The sequence below is a fragment of the Pan troglodytes genome, chromosome 17, assembly GCF_028858775.2.
Source record: "Pan troglodytes isolate AG18354 chromosome 17, NHGRI_mPanTro3-v2.0_pri, whole genome shotgun sequence".
NCBI classification, from domain to species: domain Eukaryota; kingdom Metazoa; phylum Chordata; class Mammalia; order Primates; family Hominidae; genus Pan; species Pan troglodytes.
In genome coordinates this window covers 64909901-64924126 of record NC_072415.2, presented here as the reverse complement: position 1 = coordinate 64924126, position 14226 = coordinate 64909901, and the positions used below count along the sequence as shown (strand labels likewise).

Here is a 14226-nt window from a genome sequence, read left to right as displayed (position 1 = left end):
AGTCATTAGCACTACTGAGGTTTGAGGTGGTGAGAGAGGCAGGCAAGTTCTCATTTTTTCTCATGGATTCCTACTGAATCTTGCTTCCCCCACTTCATGTCCATCTTTCTTTGCTGCCCCTGGTTCTGCTAACTTCAGGTTCATAAGACATAAAAGCACCAGGTGGCCGGGCATGGTGGCTCACGCCTGTAATCCCAGCATTTTGGGAGGCTGAGGCAGGCGAATCACGAGGTCAGGAGTTTGAGACTAGCCTGACCAACATGGTGAAACCCCGTCTCTACTAAAAATACAAAAATTAGCTGGGCCTGGTGGCACGCGCCTGTAATCCCAGCTACTCAGGAGGCTGAGGCAGAAGAATCGCTTGAACCCAAGAGGCGGAAGTTGCAGTGAGCCGAGATAGCGTCACTGCACTCCATTCTGGGCAACAGAGCGAGACTCCATCTCAGAAAAAAGAAAAGAAAAGAAAAGAAAAGAAAGCACCAGGCTTACAAAGATATGCCCAGCCAGCTCCTACGATTGCATAAGGTCTAATCTGATTAATAATGCTATTGTTCAGTACCACTCTGCAATGGGAATAGCACAGCCAAGGTTGTTGACTGTACATTAGTAGTAGAACACTACACCTAATTGGCTCAATCTGGTGGTCAGAGATAAGAATTTAGAGGTACCTCTCCCACTTAGCACCTCTCCCACTTTTATTTTAATAAAACACTTATTTTAACCAAAAACTCATTTTTGGTTGTTATTTTGGTTAAAATAAGTTTTTAAACTTAAACCAAAGAAAGTGGGCTCCCCACTTCCTGCTCTTTCCTTTAAAGAGACTGTTCAGGCATTTGCCCAATACTTTGGTGTGACCCACAACCTACTCCTTATATACACTAGTTGCCACGTGCTACTTGCTCTTTTTGTTCTCTGACTCTTCATTCCTGCCTTGTGTGACTTGGGGATGAAGGACTGTTTCACTGACTCATCGCACCCTCCCTGCCCAGGATCCGTACATAAAAACCTTTGAACTTGTTTCCCGTTATGGTGGTGCCTTGAATTGGTGTCTTCCATTTAAAACACGAGGAGCTGCCCCACATCGGGTTTTCTCCAGGACAACGAGGAGAAAAAATGGTTTGGCTCCCAGTGCCAGAATGATGGTCAGTCAGGCATAAACTGGCCACAGGTCAGACAACAGCCACAAGAGTGTCTGTCAGTATAAACATTACCTGTTTGAGGGACCCCTGACCTCTCTTCCCCTCCCCGTCACAGGTAGGACAACTAGGCATCTGGCCGTCTGCCATGTAAAAGAAGGATCCCTGCCGGGCGCAGTGGGTCACGCCAGTAATCCCAGTACTTTGGGAGGCCGAAGCGGGCGGATCACCTGAGGTCAGGAGTTTGAGACCAGCCTGGGCAACATGGTGAAACCCCGTCTCTACTGGAAATACAGAAAAATTAGCCGGGTGTGGTGGCACATGCCTGTAATCCCAGCTACTAGGGAGGGTGAGGCAGGAGAGTCGCTTGAAACCAGGAAGCGGAGGTTGCAGCGAGAAGATATAGCGCCACTGCACTCCAGCCTGGGCTACAGAGCGAGACTCCATCTTGGAGCGCGGGGCGCATGGGGGCAGGGGCGGGAAGGCGGGGAGGAGAAGGATCCCACCAGGATCCCCTGAGAGTCACACTGTAAACATTCAAGTCCAGCTGCCCTTCATTTCCCTTTAGGACAGTGTTGCTAGCAGGTCTGGGATTGGAACCCTAATTTAGCTGGGGGCTCTCAAAACACACTCATAGTGATTCTGGTTTTTTTTGTTTTTGATAAAACTCTCACTGATAAAACTTTCCAGAATGTTGATAATACAGCATGAGGTATCTGTCTTTATTTTTTAAAGTTTAGAAAATTAAAGCATAGCTACTGTTACAGCTAGGATAGGGCCATGGACAGAACTGCTATTTCAAATCTGATATCTTGCATAACTTACTTCCAACTTATAAATTCCAGTTTTGAAAGACAGCCATATAATTACCATATGAAGGCATCCTGCTTATATATCCTGATAACCAGCTAAGAGGGTCTTTCAGTGAACTGGCCTATAGTTGAAGTGTTTATTGCATATTCATTTTCAGTATTTCTGTATCCACTGAAACAAAGTTATGAACATTTAACATTAGCTTATTTAACTCTAAGGTGTAGTTTTGGCATTTCCCTCCAAATTCTTCAAAAGAAGACCTGTGGATGCTAACTTGTCTTAAAATCAAATAGCAAATGGATCAAAGAACTTCTGCTTCATATCCACGTATCAACCTTCAGCTCACATTGATGACAAGGAAGGGGAAAATTTGGCTCCTTGTCCAATTTACAGCCTATTAAGCCAAAAGAAGAATAACTCTTTTATGGTTGGAATAGGGCACCTTCAGAGATCACTCTTAGGTTAAAGGCCTCATGAAATCCATAAAGGGTAACTGGAAACTTCATAGATAGTTCTTTACAACATTATGGTATAGAATTTTATGGTTATTTCCCCAGACAGGTATACCTTGGCAATTCTTATGTACCAACTAACATAGTTTCCACATACATCTAGTAAGTTTTTATCAAACAAAGCAAATTGTGACTATGAAGAGAAAAAGGCCACACACACACAGACACACACACACAAAAGGCCATTGCAGTAAAATTAACAAAAATATAAAAAATTAGGAATATTTGAGGCAACTCAAATGATAGTAGAATAATGATAAAACAGTGCCTGATGTATTTGCATGTATTTAATCATATATTTATTTAATCATATATAATACATATTTAATCAGGTACTGTTCTATCATTATTCTATTATCATCTGAGTCTATTATCATTTAGTCTAAGCACTAAACACTAATAATTAACACATTTAGTCTTTAAAACAATGCCACAACACTACACATTTAATTTAATCCCTCTCAAAAATCTAGTTGCCTTTTCACAAAAATCACGAGCTGATCCTAAAATTCATATGAAAATGAAAGGGACACAGAATAGCCAAAATGATCTTGACTGAAAAATAATAAAGTTGGAGGACTTATACTTTTCAATTTCAAAACTTACTGCAAAGTTACAGTAATCAAGAGAGTGTAGCACTGGCATAAGGATAGACAGATCAATGGAAGACAACTGGGAGTCTAGAAATAAACTCTTACATTTATGGTCAATTGTGACAAGGGTGGCAGGACAAATAAATGGGAAAAAGAATAGTCCTTTCAACAAAAAAGCTTTTATAGAAAAATTAACTTAAATGGATCATAGACATAAATATAAGAGCTAAAACTATGAAACTCTTAGAAGAAAATATAGGAGGAAGTCTTCATAACTCTGGATTAGGTAATGATTTCTTAGACTCAAAAAAAGAAAAAAAACAAATAAAAACTTTTGTGCTTCAATAGACACCATGAAAAAAAGGAAAATACAACCCCTAGGCTGGGTGAAAATACCTGCAAATCATATATCTGATAAGGAACTTATATCCAGACTACATAAAGAACTCTTATAGCTTGATAAAAAGACAAATAACCAAACTTTAAAAATGAGCAAAGGCTTTGAAGAGATATCTTCTCAAAGACTACATATAAATGGTACGTGAAAAGAAGACAAAACAGCATTAGTTATTAGAAAAGTATGGGTCAAAACTGCAATGAGATACCACTTTACACCCAGAAGGATGGGTATAAAGAGATGGACAGTAACAAGTGTTGGTGAGGATGTGGAAAGTTGCAACCCTCCTATATTGCTGGTGGGAATGTAAATGGAGCAGCCACTTTGGAAAACAGTTTGGCAATTCTCCAAAACTTTAAACATAGATTTAATGCATGATCCAATAATTCCACTTCTGGGTCTAGACACAAAAGAAATGAAAACATATATTCACTCAAAGATTTGTACATGAATGCTCATAGCAGCATTACTCATAATAGCCCCAAACTATAAACAAACCAAATGTCCATCCACTGAATGTGTAAACAAAATGCGGCATGTATGTACAATTCAATGTTATTCTCCATAGAAAGGAATGAAGTGCTTATACATACAACAATATGGATAAACCTTGAACACATTATGTTAAAGTAACAAAATCCGATGCAAAAGGCCAAATATTTTATGATTCTATTCATATGAAATACCCAGAATAGATAAATCCATATAGACATAATGCATAGGCGCTTTTGCCAGCAGCTGATGAGAGGAGGATTGGGGAATGACTGCCAATGTATATGGGTTTCTGTGGGGAAGGGTGAACGTGTTCTGGATTTAAATAGTAATGGTGGCACAACTTTGTGCATATTCTAAAAAAACACTGAACTGTACTCTTTAAAAGGGTAGATTTTATGATACATGAATTATATTTCGATAAAGCTGTTATTAAAAACCCCAACAAGATAAGAATATTATATTTTCTCTTACAATAATTATTCAGGCCTACCTCCACAATGCTTGTTTGCATTGCAGTAACTTACTAGTAAGTATCATGCATATTCAAACAATAATACCCTCCTGAAACCAAATGGAAATTGCCTATAGAATACATTTTATCTATAGGCCATAAAATACATTTCTATCAAAAATTAGAAAAGAATATTTGAGACAACTCAAATGATAATAGAAAATGATACAATAGGGCCTGATATAGTTGTATATATTCAATCATATATACCTTTAATAATCTATGTATTTAATCATATATATACTTAATCAGGTACTGTTTTATCATTATTCTATTATCATCTGAGTCTATTATCATTTAGTCTAAGCACTAAATACTAATGATTAACACATTTAATCTTTAAAACAATGCCACAACACTACACATTCAACTTATTCCTCCTCAAAATCTGGTTGCCTTTTTGCAAAAATCACTAGCTGATCTTAAAAACTCATATGGAAATGAAAGGGACACAGAATAGCCAAAACAATCTTGACTAAAAAATAATTCTCAGAAATAATTTCTCACAAATAAAGTAATTTATGATTTATAGAAATGTTTGTTATTTGACAAAGTTCCAACAGCCAATCTTCTGTGCACATGTGCTCACAGATCAGGACTGAGTAATTGAAAATCATTGAGAAACAGCAGTGCAGGTTGGTGATCCAGGCACCGCCAAGCAATCCTGGATCAGAACTGGAGTGTGTATATAATCCAGTGGGTCCCACACTGGGGATCATCAGTATTCCCTGTGAAGTTTACAAATACCAACTGGAGGGACTCTCTGGATAAGCTGAAACAGAGTGTCTTCAGGCAGGTCTTGGACAAGCGGAAGCTTAAGTATTCCAGTAGGAATCAGCAGAAGAGCAGCCAGGTCTGAAAACCATTTTTCTCCATCCTCATCAACTATTCCAGAATCTTGAGACTCTGTAAACCCCTTCAGCACCCAATTCCAGTGCAGAAAACCCATTGGTCAAGAAAGGAGCCCATTTATCTATTAATAATTTGATGCTGTGGCAGTTTAGAGTGATTTCTCCTTACTGATGTCTATCAGCAAAGCTTGGCACATAGCTTGCGGATTTCTCCTTCTGCTGAAAACTGTTATAAATGTCCTTAATATGCTTTCCCCACTACATTCGATTTTGTTCCCTCACACATTCTAAATTTCCCTGAAAATTAGAAGTAGCCCCAAAAATATTATAATTTTACTCACTCAAAACAGATGCACTGAGATGTTATATAAATGTTTGGATTAAATAAACTCACTTCAAGAATTTTTGGAAGATTTATCATTTGATTTCAAAAATTTTTCTGCTTGTCTTCTTAAGTTGGTGCATGACTCAATTTTTCTAAGGCGGTCATGCTTTTTTTTTCTTTAAATGCTTTCCTAGATCCTTTCTGCCAGGACTCCAGCTAGGGAACAAGAAAAATAAATGTAAATTGCTTGAAATTCTGTAAAGCTGTATATTGAAAGAATCTTTCACATATGTCTCTTCTAAGACTGAAAACACTTGTGATGCGATGAAGCAGAACCAATGTCCATTGAGCAGACTAGGAAATACACACAAAGAGGCCAATGCCTTCCCTGAGATCAGTCACCAAGACAGGAAAATGGGTTTTCCTAACTCAGTGGTTCTCAAACTTGGCTGCTTTAAAAACTCCCCAGTGCCCAGGCCATACACCAATTTAAGTATTGTAAATCTGAATTCTGATATGACAAAAGCATGTGTACCTTTTAACACTCTCCCTAATGATTCCAACATGTAGCCAGGGTTAAGAAGCACTGCCCTACCTCTTAGCCCAGAAACTCCTCACTGCCAATGAATGATTCCTAAGTCTCACTCTACAGCTACTAGAAGAGTAGACCACACTCATAAAGACACATCTTTTCCTAAGACAGTGCTTAGTTAGGAAGATGATTCCTTTCCCACCATAGGCGCCTGATTCAATGGGCTAAACAGCACCAGTCACAGCACGATTCATTGCCCTTATCATGAAAATGATATGCCACCCCAGTGAAGCAGATAATCCATCCCTTTTCTCTGTAGAGTTATGTGATATATGAAAGGATATTAAATGTATATATGCAAATTGAAGTTTCTACTCCTAAACAATGTCTCCATAAAGAAAAAGATTTGGTTTTAAATTAAAGATACAGCTTGTTTAATAAAATGATTTACTAAGTTTTCTGACACTGGCCTATTACTTGCAAATTGGGTTCATTTTCTAGCTGGCTGCTGCTTTGAGGAAGTCGTGCCAAAGTTCCACTGCTTTGCTTTATTATCTGAGAAAGGGCAAACTAATCAAAATATCTGCCCACAAGTTCTGCCTCCCTGAGATGTGGGGAAGTTGAATTAGATAGCATCTATGGGTTCATAGGCAAATATCTATGAAAATAAGATGTGTCATTTTATTAAAAATTTCCCACTTAAATATAATTCTAGATAACTCACAGAGCCATGTGATTCCAAGGAAAAGCCAAGATCTCTTTAGAAAAAGAATGTTGGCTATTCATTGTTTTAGCGGATATTTTACAAGAAGCATTTTATGAATTTAATAAATACTGGAAAATGGAGATTATATCTACAGAGTATGGAATTAGTCCAAAGAAGGCGTTTGTTTGTTTCACCAGGCTCTTTCTACCCTACATAGATGCCTATAGAAATAAAAATCTCTGACTTGGAACTTTCCTTCTGTGATGTGCATGATTTGAAGCTGAACAGAAAATAAGGAAGGCAATTACATATGATTCTTAACTCTTATGTGATTGGGGAAAATGTTTCTTCATCCGCTAACTTATTTGGAATGAGTTCTACCTCAGAAAATCTAGGGCTGTAAATCTGACAGAGGAGTTCAGAGGAGAGAGGAAAAACTCATAAAGGGATGTTTGGTGGGGTGGGCAGAAATAATCAGGAGGGCTTCATGGAGGAGATGAGATGAAAGCTGGAGTTTGATAGGGAAAGGAGAGAGGGAGAGCTGGAATGAGGAGAGTGGTGGTTCTGGAGGTAGAATGTGCACGAGTGTCATTGGTTACAGGAGATTCGGCTTAGATGGAAGCAGAAGCTTTAGGGGGCCGTGGCAGATGAGGTGGGATCCAAAGGGTCATTGTTGTCAATGGTATCATGGAAAGAAGCAGGCATTGGAATCCACAGCCCTGAGTTCAGAAGCTCAATTTTAGCCATTTACCAACTACAGGAAAAAGTACTTAACCCTTGATTCTTAGGATGTTTATCTGCAGTCGTGAGTATGTAACATACCTGGCTCCCTGCCTTGAAGAGGAATTCACCATGAATTCCTCTCTACTCTTGACATGCCAAATAATAGGGAGCCACAAAACCCTTCTGACAAGTACCCAATGTAACAAAAACACAAAACAATTAATCAATTATTATAGGCTACTTACTAGCCTAATTGAAGTCACCAACTTCATCAGAACAAAGGTGGTATAGAAATCCCAAGGGAAAGGCATGGCTGAGTTTTTAAAATCTGGTTTTACTTCTACTTCACAAAGCCCTAGATTATTTCACTAGATGATTTCAGCCACTTCATCCCCTACTGGAGCTCTGATTAAAAATACAATATGTCAACAATGACTAATTACACCTTTAATGAGTCTATTGTTTATTTCTTGGCAGTAACCTAATCGATTGACCATGTTTCAAACTCACCTAGTGTTTTCCGATATAAAACATTTATAATTTTGTCTTTGTCAAGTTTCACTCCCCAGCTGTTACTAGTGAGAAAAGTCATCATTAGCACAAAGACATTTACAGCTATGACCACCTTTCCTGCTGTTTGGTACATTTTAAAGTTTAATCAGAACAGAGCAGAAGGCAGATTCTTGGTGCCTCATTCAGAGCCTGCTAAGGTTCTGACAACGGAGAGTGCCATTCCCAATTCTACAATATTCTTTAGCTTTCGAATAGGTGATTTTTTTTTTGGTTAATTGAAATTTTTGGCTGACAAAAGTTATGAAATATTTGAAAGTGGATGGTTTGATGAAATTACACTTATAAAAAGGTTGCTACTTAGAATTTTGCATTATACTTTTGCTCAACTTTTCATTAAGTTGGGACAGGGACCTTCATATGGAAACATATCCTGTTGACTACTCATATTCACAGTGACTGTTCTTCCTGAAAAAGAATCACAAATTCAGCAATAAAATAAAATAAACATCAAGAATTGTAGTTCTTACAAATTAAGATTTGTTATAAGACAGTTGTTATGAAATAGCTTTGCCTGTATTTTCCAGATTTGATCTACAAGGAGTTTGTGGCACTTGGAAAGGACACAGACTGGGGTATGTTACATCTCATCTCTGCAAAGTCACCGCCCTGAAGCCTACCCCTGGCCTGGAAAAAATATGGCAATTTCCATTAAAAAGTGACATGTTAGTTTCTCATATTTTTGAACAAAAAGACACATATAACTTACTACATTAAGTCAAACACTGAAAGGTAAATGTTAACATTTTAGTGGAAAAAGGATCACAAAAAGCTGTCATTCACAAAGAATAGATTTGCTGTATCTGACACTTCCAGTTTATTGACGGTCCAGTCTCAAATTCTTGGGAATCATTCTACTCTTCCAGTGTCAAAGAATGCTCTTCCTAACTCGTTTCTGCTAATTTTTAAAAAGGAAAATCCAAATCCAAATTTTATTTTATAAGTTTCCAATAACCTAAACTGCAAGCAGTGGAGCAGAGAGAAGGGGATTTTTAATAGCTAAACTCAAGAGTTTTCCTGGCTGGGCGCAGTGGCTCACGCCTGTAATCCCAGCACTTTAGGAGGCTGAGGCGGGCGGATCACGAGGTCAGGAGATCGAGACCATCCTGGCTAACACGGTGAAACCCGTCTCTACTAAAAATATATAAAAAAAAGAAAAAATTAGCCGGGCGTAGTGGCAGGCACCTGTAGTCCCAGCTACTCGGGAGGCTGAGCAGGAGAATGGCGTGAACACGGGAGGTGGAGCTTGCAGTGAGCCGAGATCGCACCACTGCACTCCAGCCTGGGAGACAGAGCGAGACTCCGTCTCAAAAAAAAAACAAAAACAAAAAACAGTTTTCCTGCTGGAAGCTGAGCCCATTTTGGTAGGTGTTATTCTTACAACAAAAGGCATAATTATGAAAACTAAATGCTTACATATTAAATTTCAAGCATATAAATTCTAATGCCTAGGATAACAAAATAGAAATGCTTCACATTTGCTCTATGAATACATTAAATTGAATATATCATTGTATGTGACTATGAGAGAGTTTATATTTTAGGAGAATGTTAGCGCTGTCCTTCTCTGATAATATTACTCGGTAGTTAATCAACTAGTTCATATTTACACGATGACGAATACAGGCTAATACAAGGTCCATTAGCTTCCTCCTAATCAAGCAAAGGTTGGGACTATGATGTTGTAAACTTTAAAATCTTCCAACATCATCTGAAAGAGCTGATTTTCCCTGGGATCTAAAATGGAAACTAGTTTTATAAATCTAACTAAAGAGAAGATGCTCTTGTTGAATATCCTTTATCTCATGGTATATAGGTTTATATTTTCTTGAGCAATCTAAATAGGATAAAATAGGAGGAATGAGTATAAGGATGCAAGCTGCAACATTTTTTTCTGAAGCATAACTGCATTTACTGGGCTATATCAGGTTTATGGATTATAGAGGATGAGCAGGGTCATAATGAGAGCATGTGCACATGCGTCTGCTTGCCTGCCCACATGTGCACACATGAATGCACACACATGAACACGTGAGCATACACAATATACACAGTCACATCAAGCGTGCACCCATCATTAAGCTCGTGCATGCACATCTTCTATTTATATGCCAGGCTTCTATTTAACCTGATCATGTCAGAAGATAGGCCTATTTTGAATGTTTATGGAGTAAGCCAGAAATATATAGAATTTACAATACAAATTGTATAAATCATACAAATTTGAAATTTTTTAATATTCATAATTCAAAGTAGGAGAGTGAGATGCTCTTTTTTATTGATAATTTGATGAAAGTTATCCAACATGCAAAAGCTACTCTACCTCTAAAGGGTGTGGTGAATATGATGGAAATGATTCGTAGGTCTCTTTACCTGGAAGTAAGGTGGAATTATTTCCCGGATGGGCAGAAGAGAACAGAGGAGAGAGTTTTTTGTAAAAGGTGTGAGTGGGTAGGTAAGACAGCACATACCATTAGACTTGTTAAATGAACTCTGACAGAGTACCCAGGTGGAGACCTTATGAGGTTGGGCATTAAATGTGGAACAGGATGCTTCAAAAAGAAAGATCAAAAAGTTTCCTGGGAACTGTATATCGTTAATGGTCTCTCTGGTTCCTGACTTTGATAAAAATGAGTACAGCAAACACATTTATGAAACCTTTGCATGTAGATCCCTAAACCCAAGAGAGGGAAGAAAATGAGGGAAGAAAATGGAAATGCATGTACAGTAGTTTAAAAACATTTGAAAAGCAGCAATTATGACATCTTAGGTAAGAAATTAAAGAAAGAGTGTGGGTTTTATCATTGGAATTAGAGTTCACAATATGCTTGTAGCATAGTTTCTTTTACAAAACAAAGATACTAATCTTCCCCCAGATTAACTGATTTACTCATTAACTCACCCAGCAAACATTTATCAGGTGCTAATATGCATTGGGCACAGAGTTTACATGAAGATTACATGAAACGTCCTAAAAGGCTCCACAGCTCTCTCTTCAGCAAGACCACTGTAACAGCTGAAATGGCCACATGCCCTGGTCTGCTCAGCACAGGCCCAGTTGACATTCCCTGTTCTGTTAGTGGCACCCACTTTCACTCTCTGAAAGGCCCTGCTTTGGATAAACTGCATGGTCACTGCAACTAATAAGAGCCTCCTAACTTGTCTCCATGCTCCCAGTTTTGCCCCATCCATTCTCCACATAACAAGCAGAATTATTTTTTAAAAATCTAAGTCAGACCACATTACTGTTCTGCTTAATATTTTCCAGTAGCTTCCTATCAAACTGAAAATAGAACCTAAAGCCATTTGTCTGGCTTACGAAATGTTGCATGATCTGGCTCTGGCTAGTTCTCTACTAATACTCTTTGCCCTCTTTGTTATATTCCTTGAAGGAACCAAGTTTCACCCTGCCCCAGGGCCTTTGCACTGCAGTTCTCTCTACCTGAACTTTTCCTCCTCCCCAACTTTCATAAGCTGACTCCTAATTGTCATTCAGTTCTCAGCTGAAATTTTTCTTCTACAGAGAGATCTTGCAGAACCCTGAATCTAAAGAAGGCTCCCATTCATTTTCTGTGGGTTCCCCATATTTTAATTCTTTTTTATAGCCTTTCTCCCCAGCTGACGTCTGTCTTCTTGTTCATTATCACTTGCTTTTCCCACTAGGGTGCAAGCTCTAGGAAGGCAGAAGCTTTGCACGTCTTGTGTTTACTTTAGGGTCTAGCTCAAAATAAGTGTTCAACAAATGTTGCTGACAACACTAATATATGCCCTGTTGGATCTAATTCAGTGTGGTTGTATAATAAAGATGACTGGTCTTGGAGAACTTCAGGGTGTACATATTAGAAAACTGAATACTGCACTTTATATAAGAAAAATCATCTTTACTCAAAGGTACCTTGTATGTTGAATCTAAAGAGGAACCCAGTCTACAACTCACAAATATAAAGCTATAGAATTAAGGGACCCTGATGAATGAGTATATACTTTTCAATAGTATACTGAACCCTATCAATAGCTGCATTTAAGACAGTAAATTACTGAACACCTACTTTTGCTTCTGTGGTTTTCAGAACCATGCTCAGCAAAAATATGTGTTGGGGATTTTAATGAGGTACTGGAACGGGTCTTATTTAGGTGCTCAAGGGTAAGACTACTGAAGAGGGAACTCCACTCAAGAGAATCATTGGCTCAAATGCTTACTTCTACCTTGTATCCAAGGCTGCTAATGGAGCAACAGAACACCCTGGACACCACCCTTTGATGATATATATTATATAATACAAATAATTTGTACTTTAAATGAAGGCAAGAATCATGTTAAATCAGGGGTCCCCAACCCTCATGCCATGGACCCTTGGCATGGTCCCATTGGTCAGTGGCCTGTTAGGAACTGGGCTGCACAGCAGGAGGTGAGCAGCCAGTGAGGAAGCAAAGCTTCATCTGTATTTACAGGGGCTCCCCATGGCTCAAATTACCGTCTGAGCTCCGCCTCCTGTCAGATCAGCAGCAGCATTAGATTCTCACAGGAGCATGAATTCTATTGTGAACTGCACATGCAAGGGATCTGGGTTGCACGCTTCTTATAAGAATCTAATGCCTGATGATCTGTCACTATCTCCCATCACCCCCAGATGGGACAGTCCAGTTGCAGGAAAACAAGCTCAGGGCTCCCACTGATTCTACATTATAGTGAGTTGTACAATTATTTCATTATATATTACAAGGTAATAATAATAAAAATAAGGTGTACAACAAATGTAATGCATTTGAATCATCCCGAAACCATCCCCCCATCCCAGTCTGTGAAAAAATAGTCATGAAACCCGTCCCTGGTGTCAAAAGTTTGGGGACCACTGTTTTAAATGGATAAATATGGCTAGTGTTTCAGGAAAATTCAAGAGAACATTATCATTAAAGGATATAAATAACTCACATTATATGTAAACTAAAGGATGAAGCTTGTGTGGTACCATTAATTTTATTTGGACTTGATTCTTCAGCAGCTGATGAATTAATCGTTTGTAAGGGACTGGACTCTGAAAGCAGGTCTGCTTGCGGACAAATTTCAGCTATGTTGAGTTCTCAGAACCTGTATTATAGAGATCTAAATGGTGGGTTAGGAAATTTCACACTTAATAATTTTTTTAATCTCTACATGTTTTTAAAATAAAGGTTATGTTTAATCTCATTACTCCCACAACCACCTAAACTAAGCCTTTCATTGATTTGCAGAGTAGCTGGTAAAAAGAGGCACAACATATTTGTTGAATGGTTAACGGAAAAGACACAAAGAAAGAGTTGGAATGGGACATATTTCTACCAATGAAAATCCTAAATGGGAAAGTGGAGAACTAGAAGCTTACTAGAATAAAGTCAATAGGCACATGGAGAGACACTTAAGAATGAAAAAGTGTGTATGTGGATGGGTGGGAGGATCTGAAGTCAAGCCCCTGTCTTCCCTTTCTGACAATTTTGTTCCTGGCTGACTCTAAAGATATTGTAACAATTTCTAAATATCTGTATTTTAACTGGTCTCAGCCCACTTTGTTGAACTCTTGGGATTCTAAAGACGAATGTAAATAATTAACCTGGAAGAAACCTCTCTGCCCCTTACCGGTGGCATTTAATTGAATATACAATAATCTGTACTTTCACTAATCCCTAAAACTAAAGTTATGTGTTGAAACAAGATGCAGTAAATGGTGGGGAGTAAAGGAGGAATATTAAATTGTTCATCTGGAAGTTATAAAGACATATTGGCATTACTGGATTCTAGATGTAAAAGAAGCCACAGGCAAAAAGCTACACAGAAAAATACAAATGATAGAGGGTGGAAGAAAGAGGATAACGTGAGGTGAAAAAACATTAGATGTGAGATAATGAAAGGTCTAGGCTGGAAAAAAAGGAATTTTATAAACTAACAAAAGCTACACATCATTCCGAGCTTATAACAGGTAGTCCACCCAAAAGTGGATGAAGGGAATTACTAACAGTAATACCCATTAAAAAACCCCACTGTATGTAAAGCATGCATGATTGTGATACTTCCAAAAAAGACAGAA

At 38.3% G+C, this 14226-nt stretch overlaps 1 protein-coding gene across 6 annotated transcripts in view; it reads right to left on the bottom strand.

Annotated features, from left to right (window-relative positions):
- The window catches only part of RAB27B (RAB27B, member RAS oncogene family), a 173774-nt gene that overhangs the window by 27570 nt on the left and 131978 nt on the right, over window positions 1–14226 (bottom strand). For 2 of the 6 annotated variants that reach the window (XM_016933743.4, XM_054671858.2), the window contains exons 2-3: window positions 13098–13253; window positions 5650–5849 (exon numbers count right to left, since the gene is read on the bottom strand). The exons of 3 other annotated variants lie outside the window; for them this stretch is intronic. In XM_016933743.4, the coding sequence (XP_016789232.1) occupies window positions 5650–5729 (80 nt within the window). In that variant the 5' untranslated portion in view covers window positions 5730–5849; window positions 13098–13253. The remainder of the gene's footprint in view (window positions 1–5649; window positions 5850–13097; window positions 13254–14226) is intronic. One more of the 6 variants, XM_016933746.4, reaches the window with a different exon arrangement.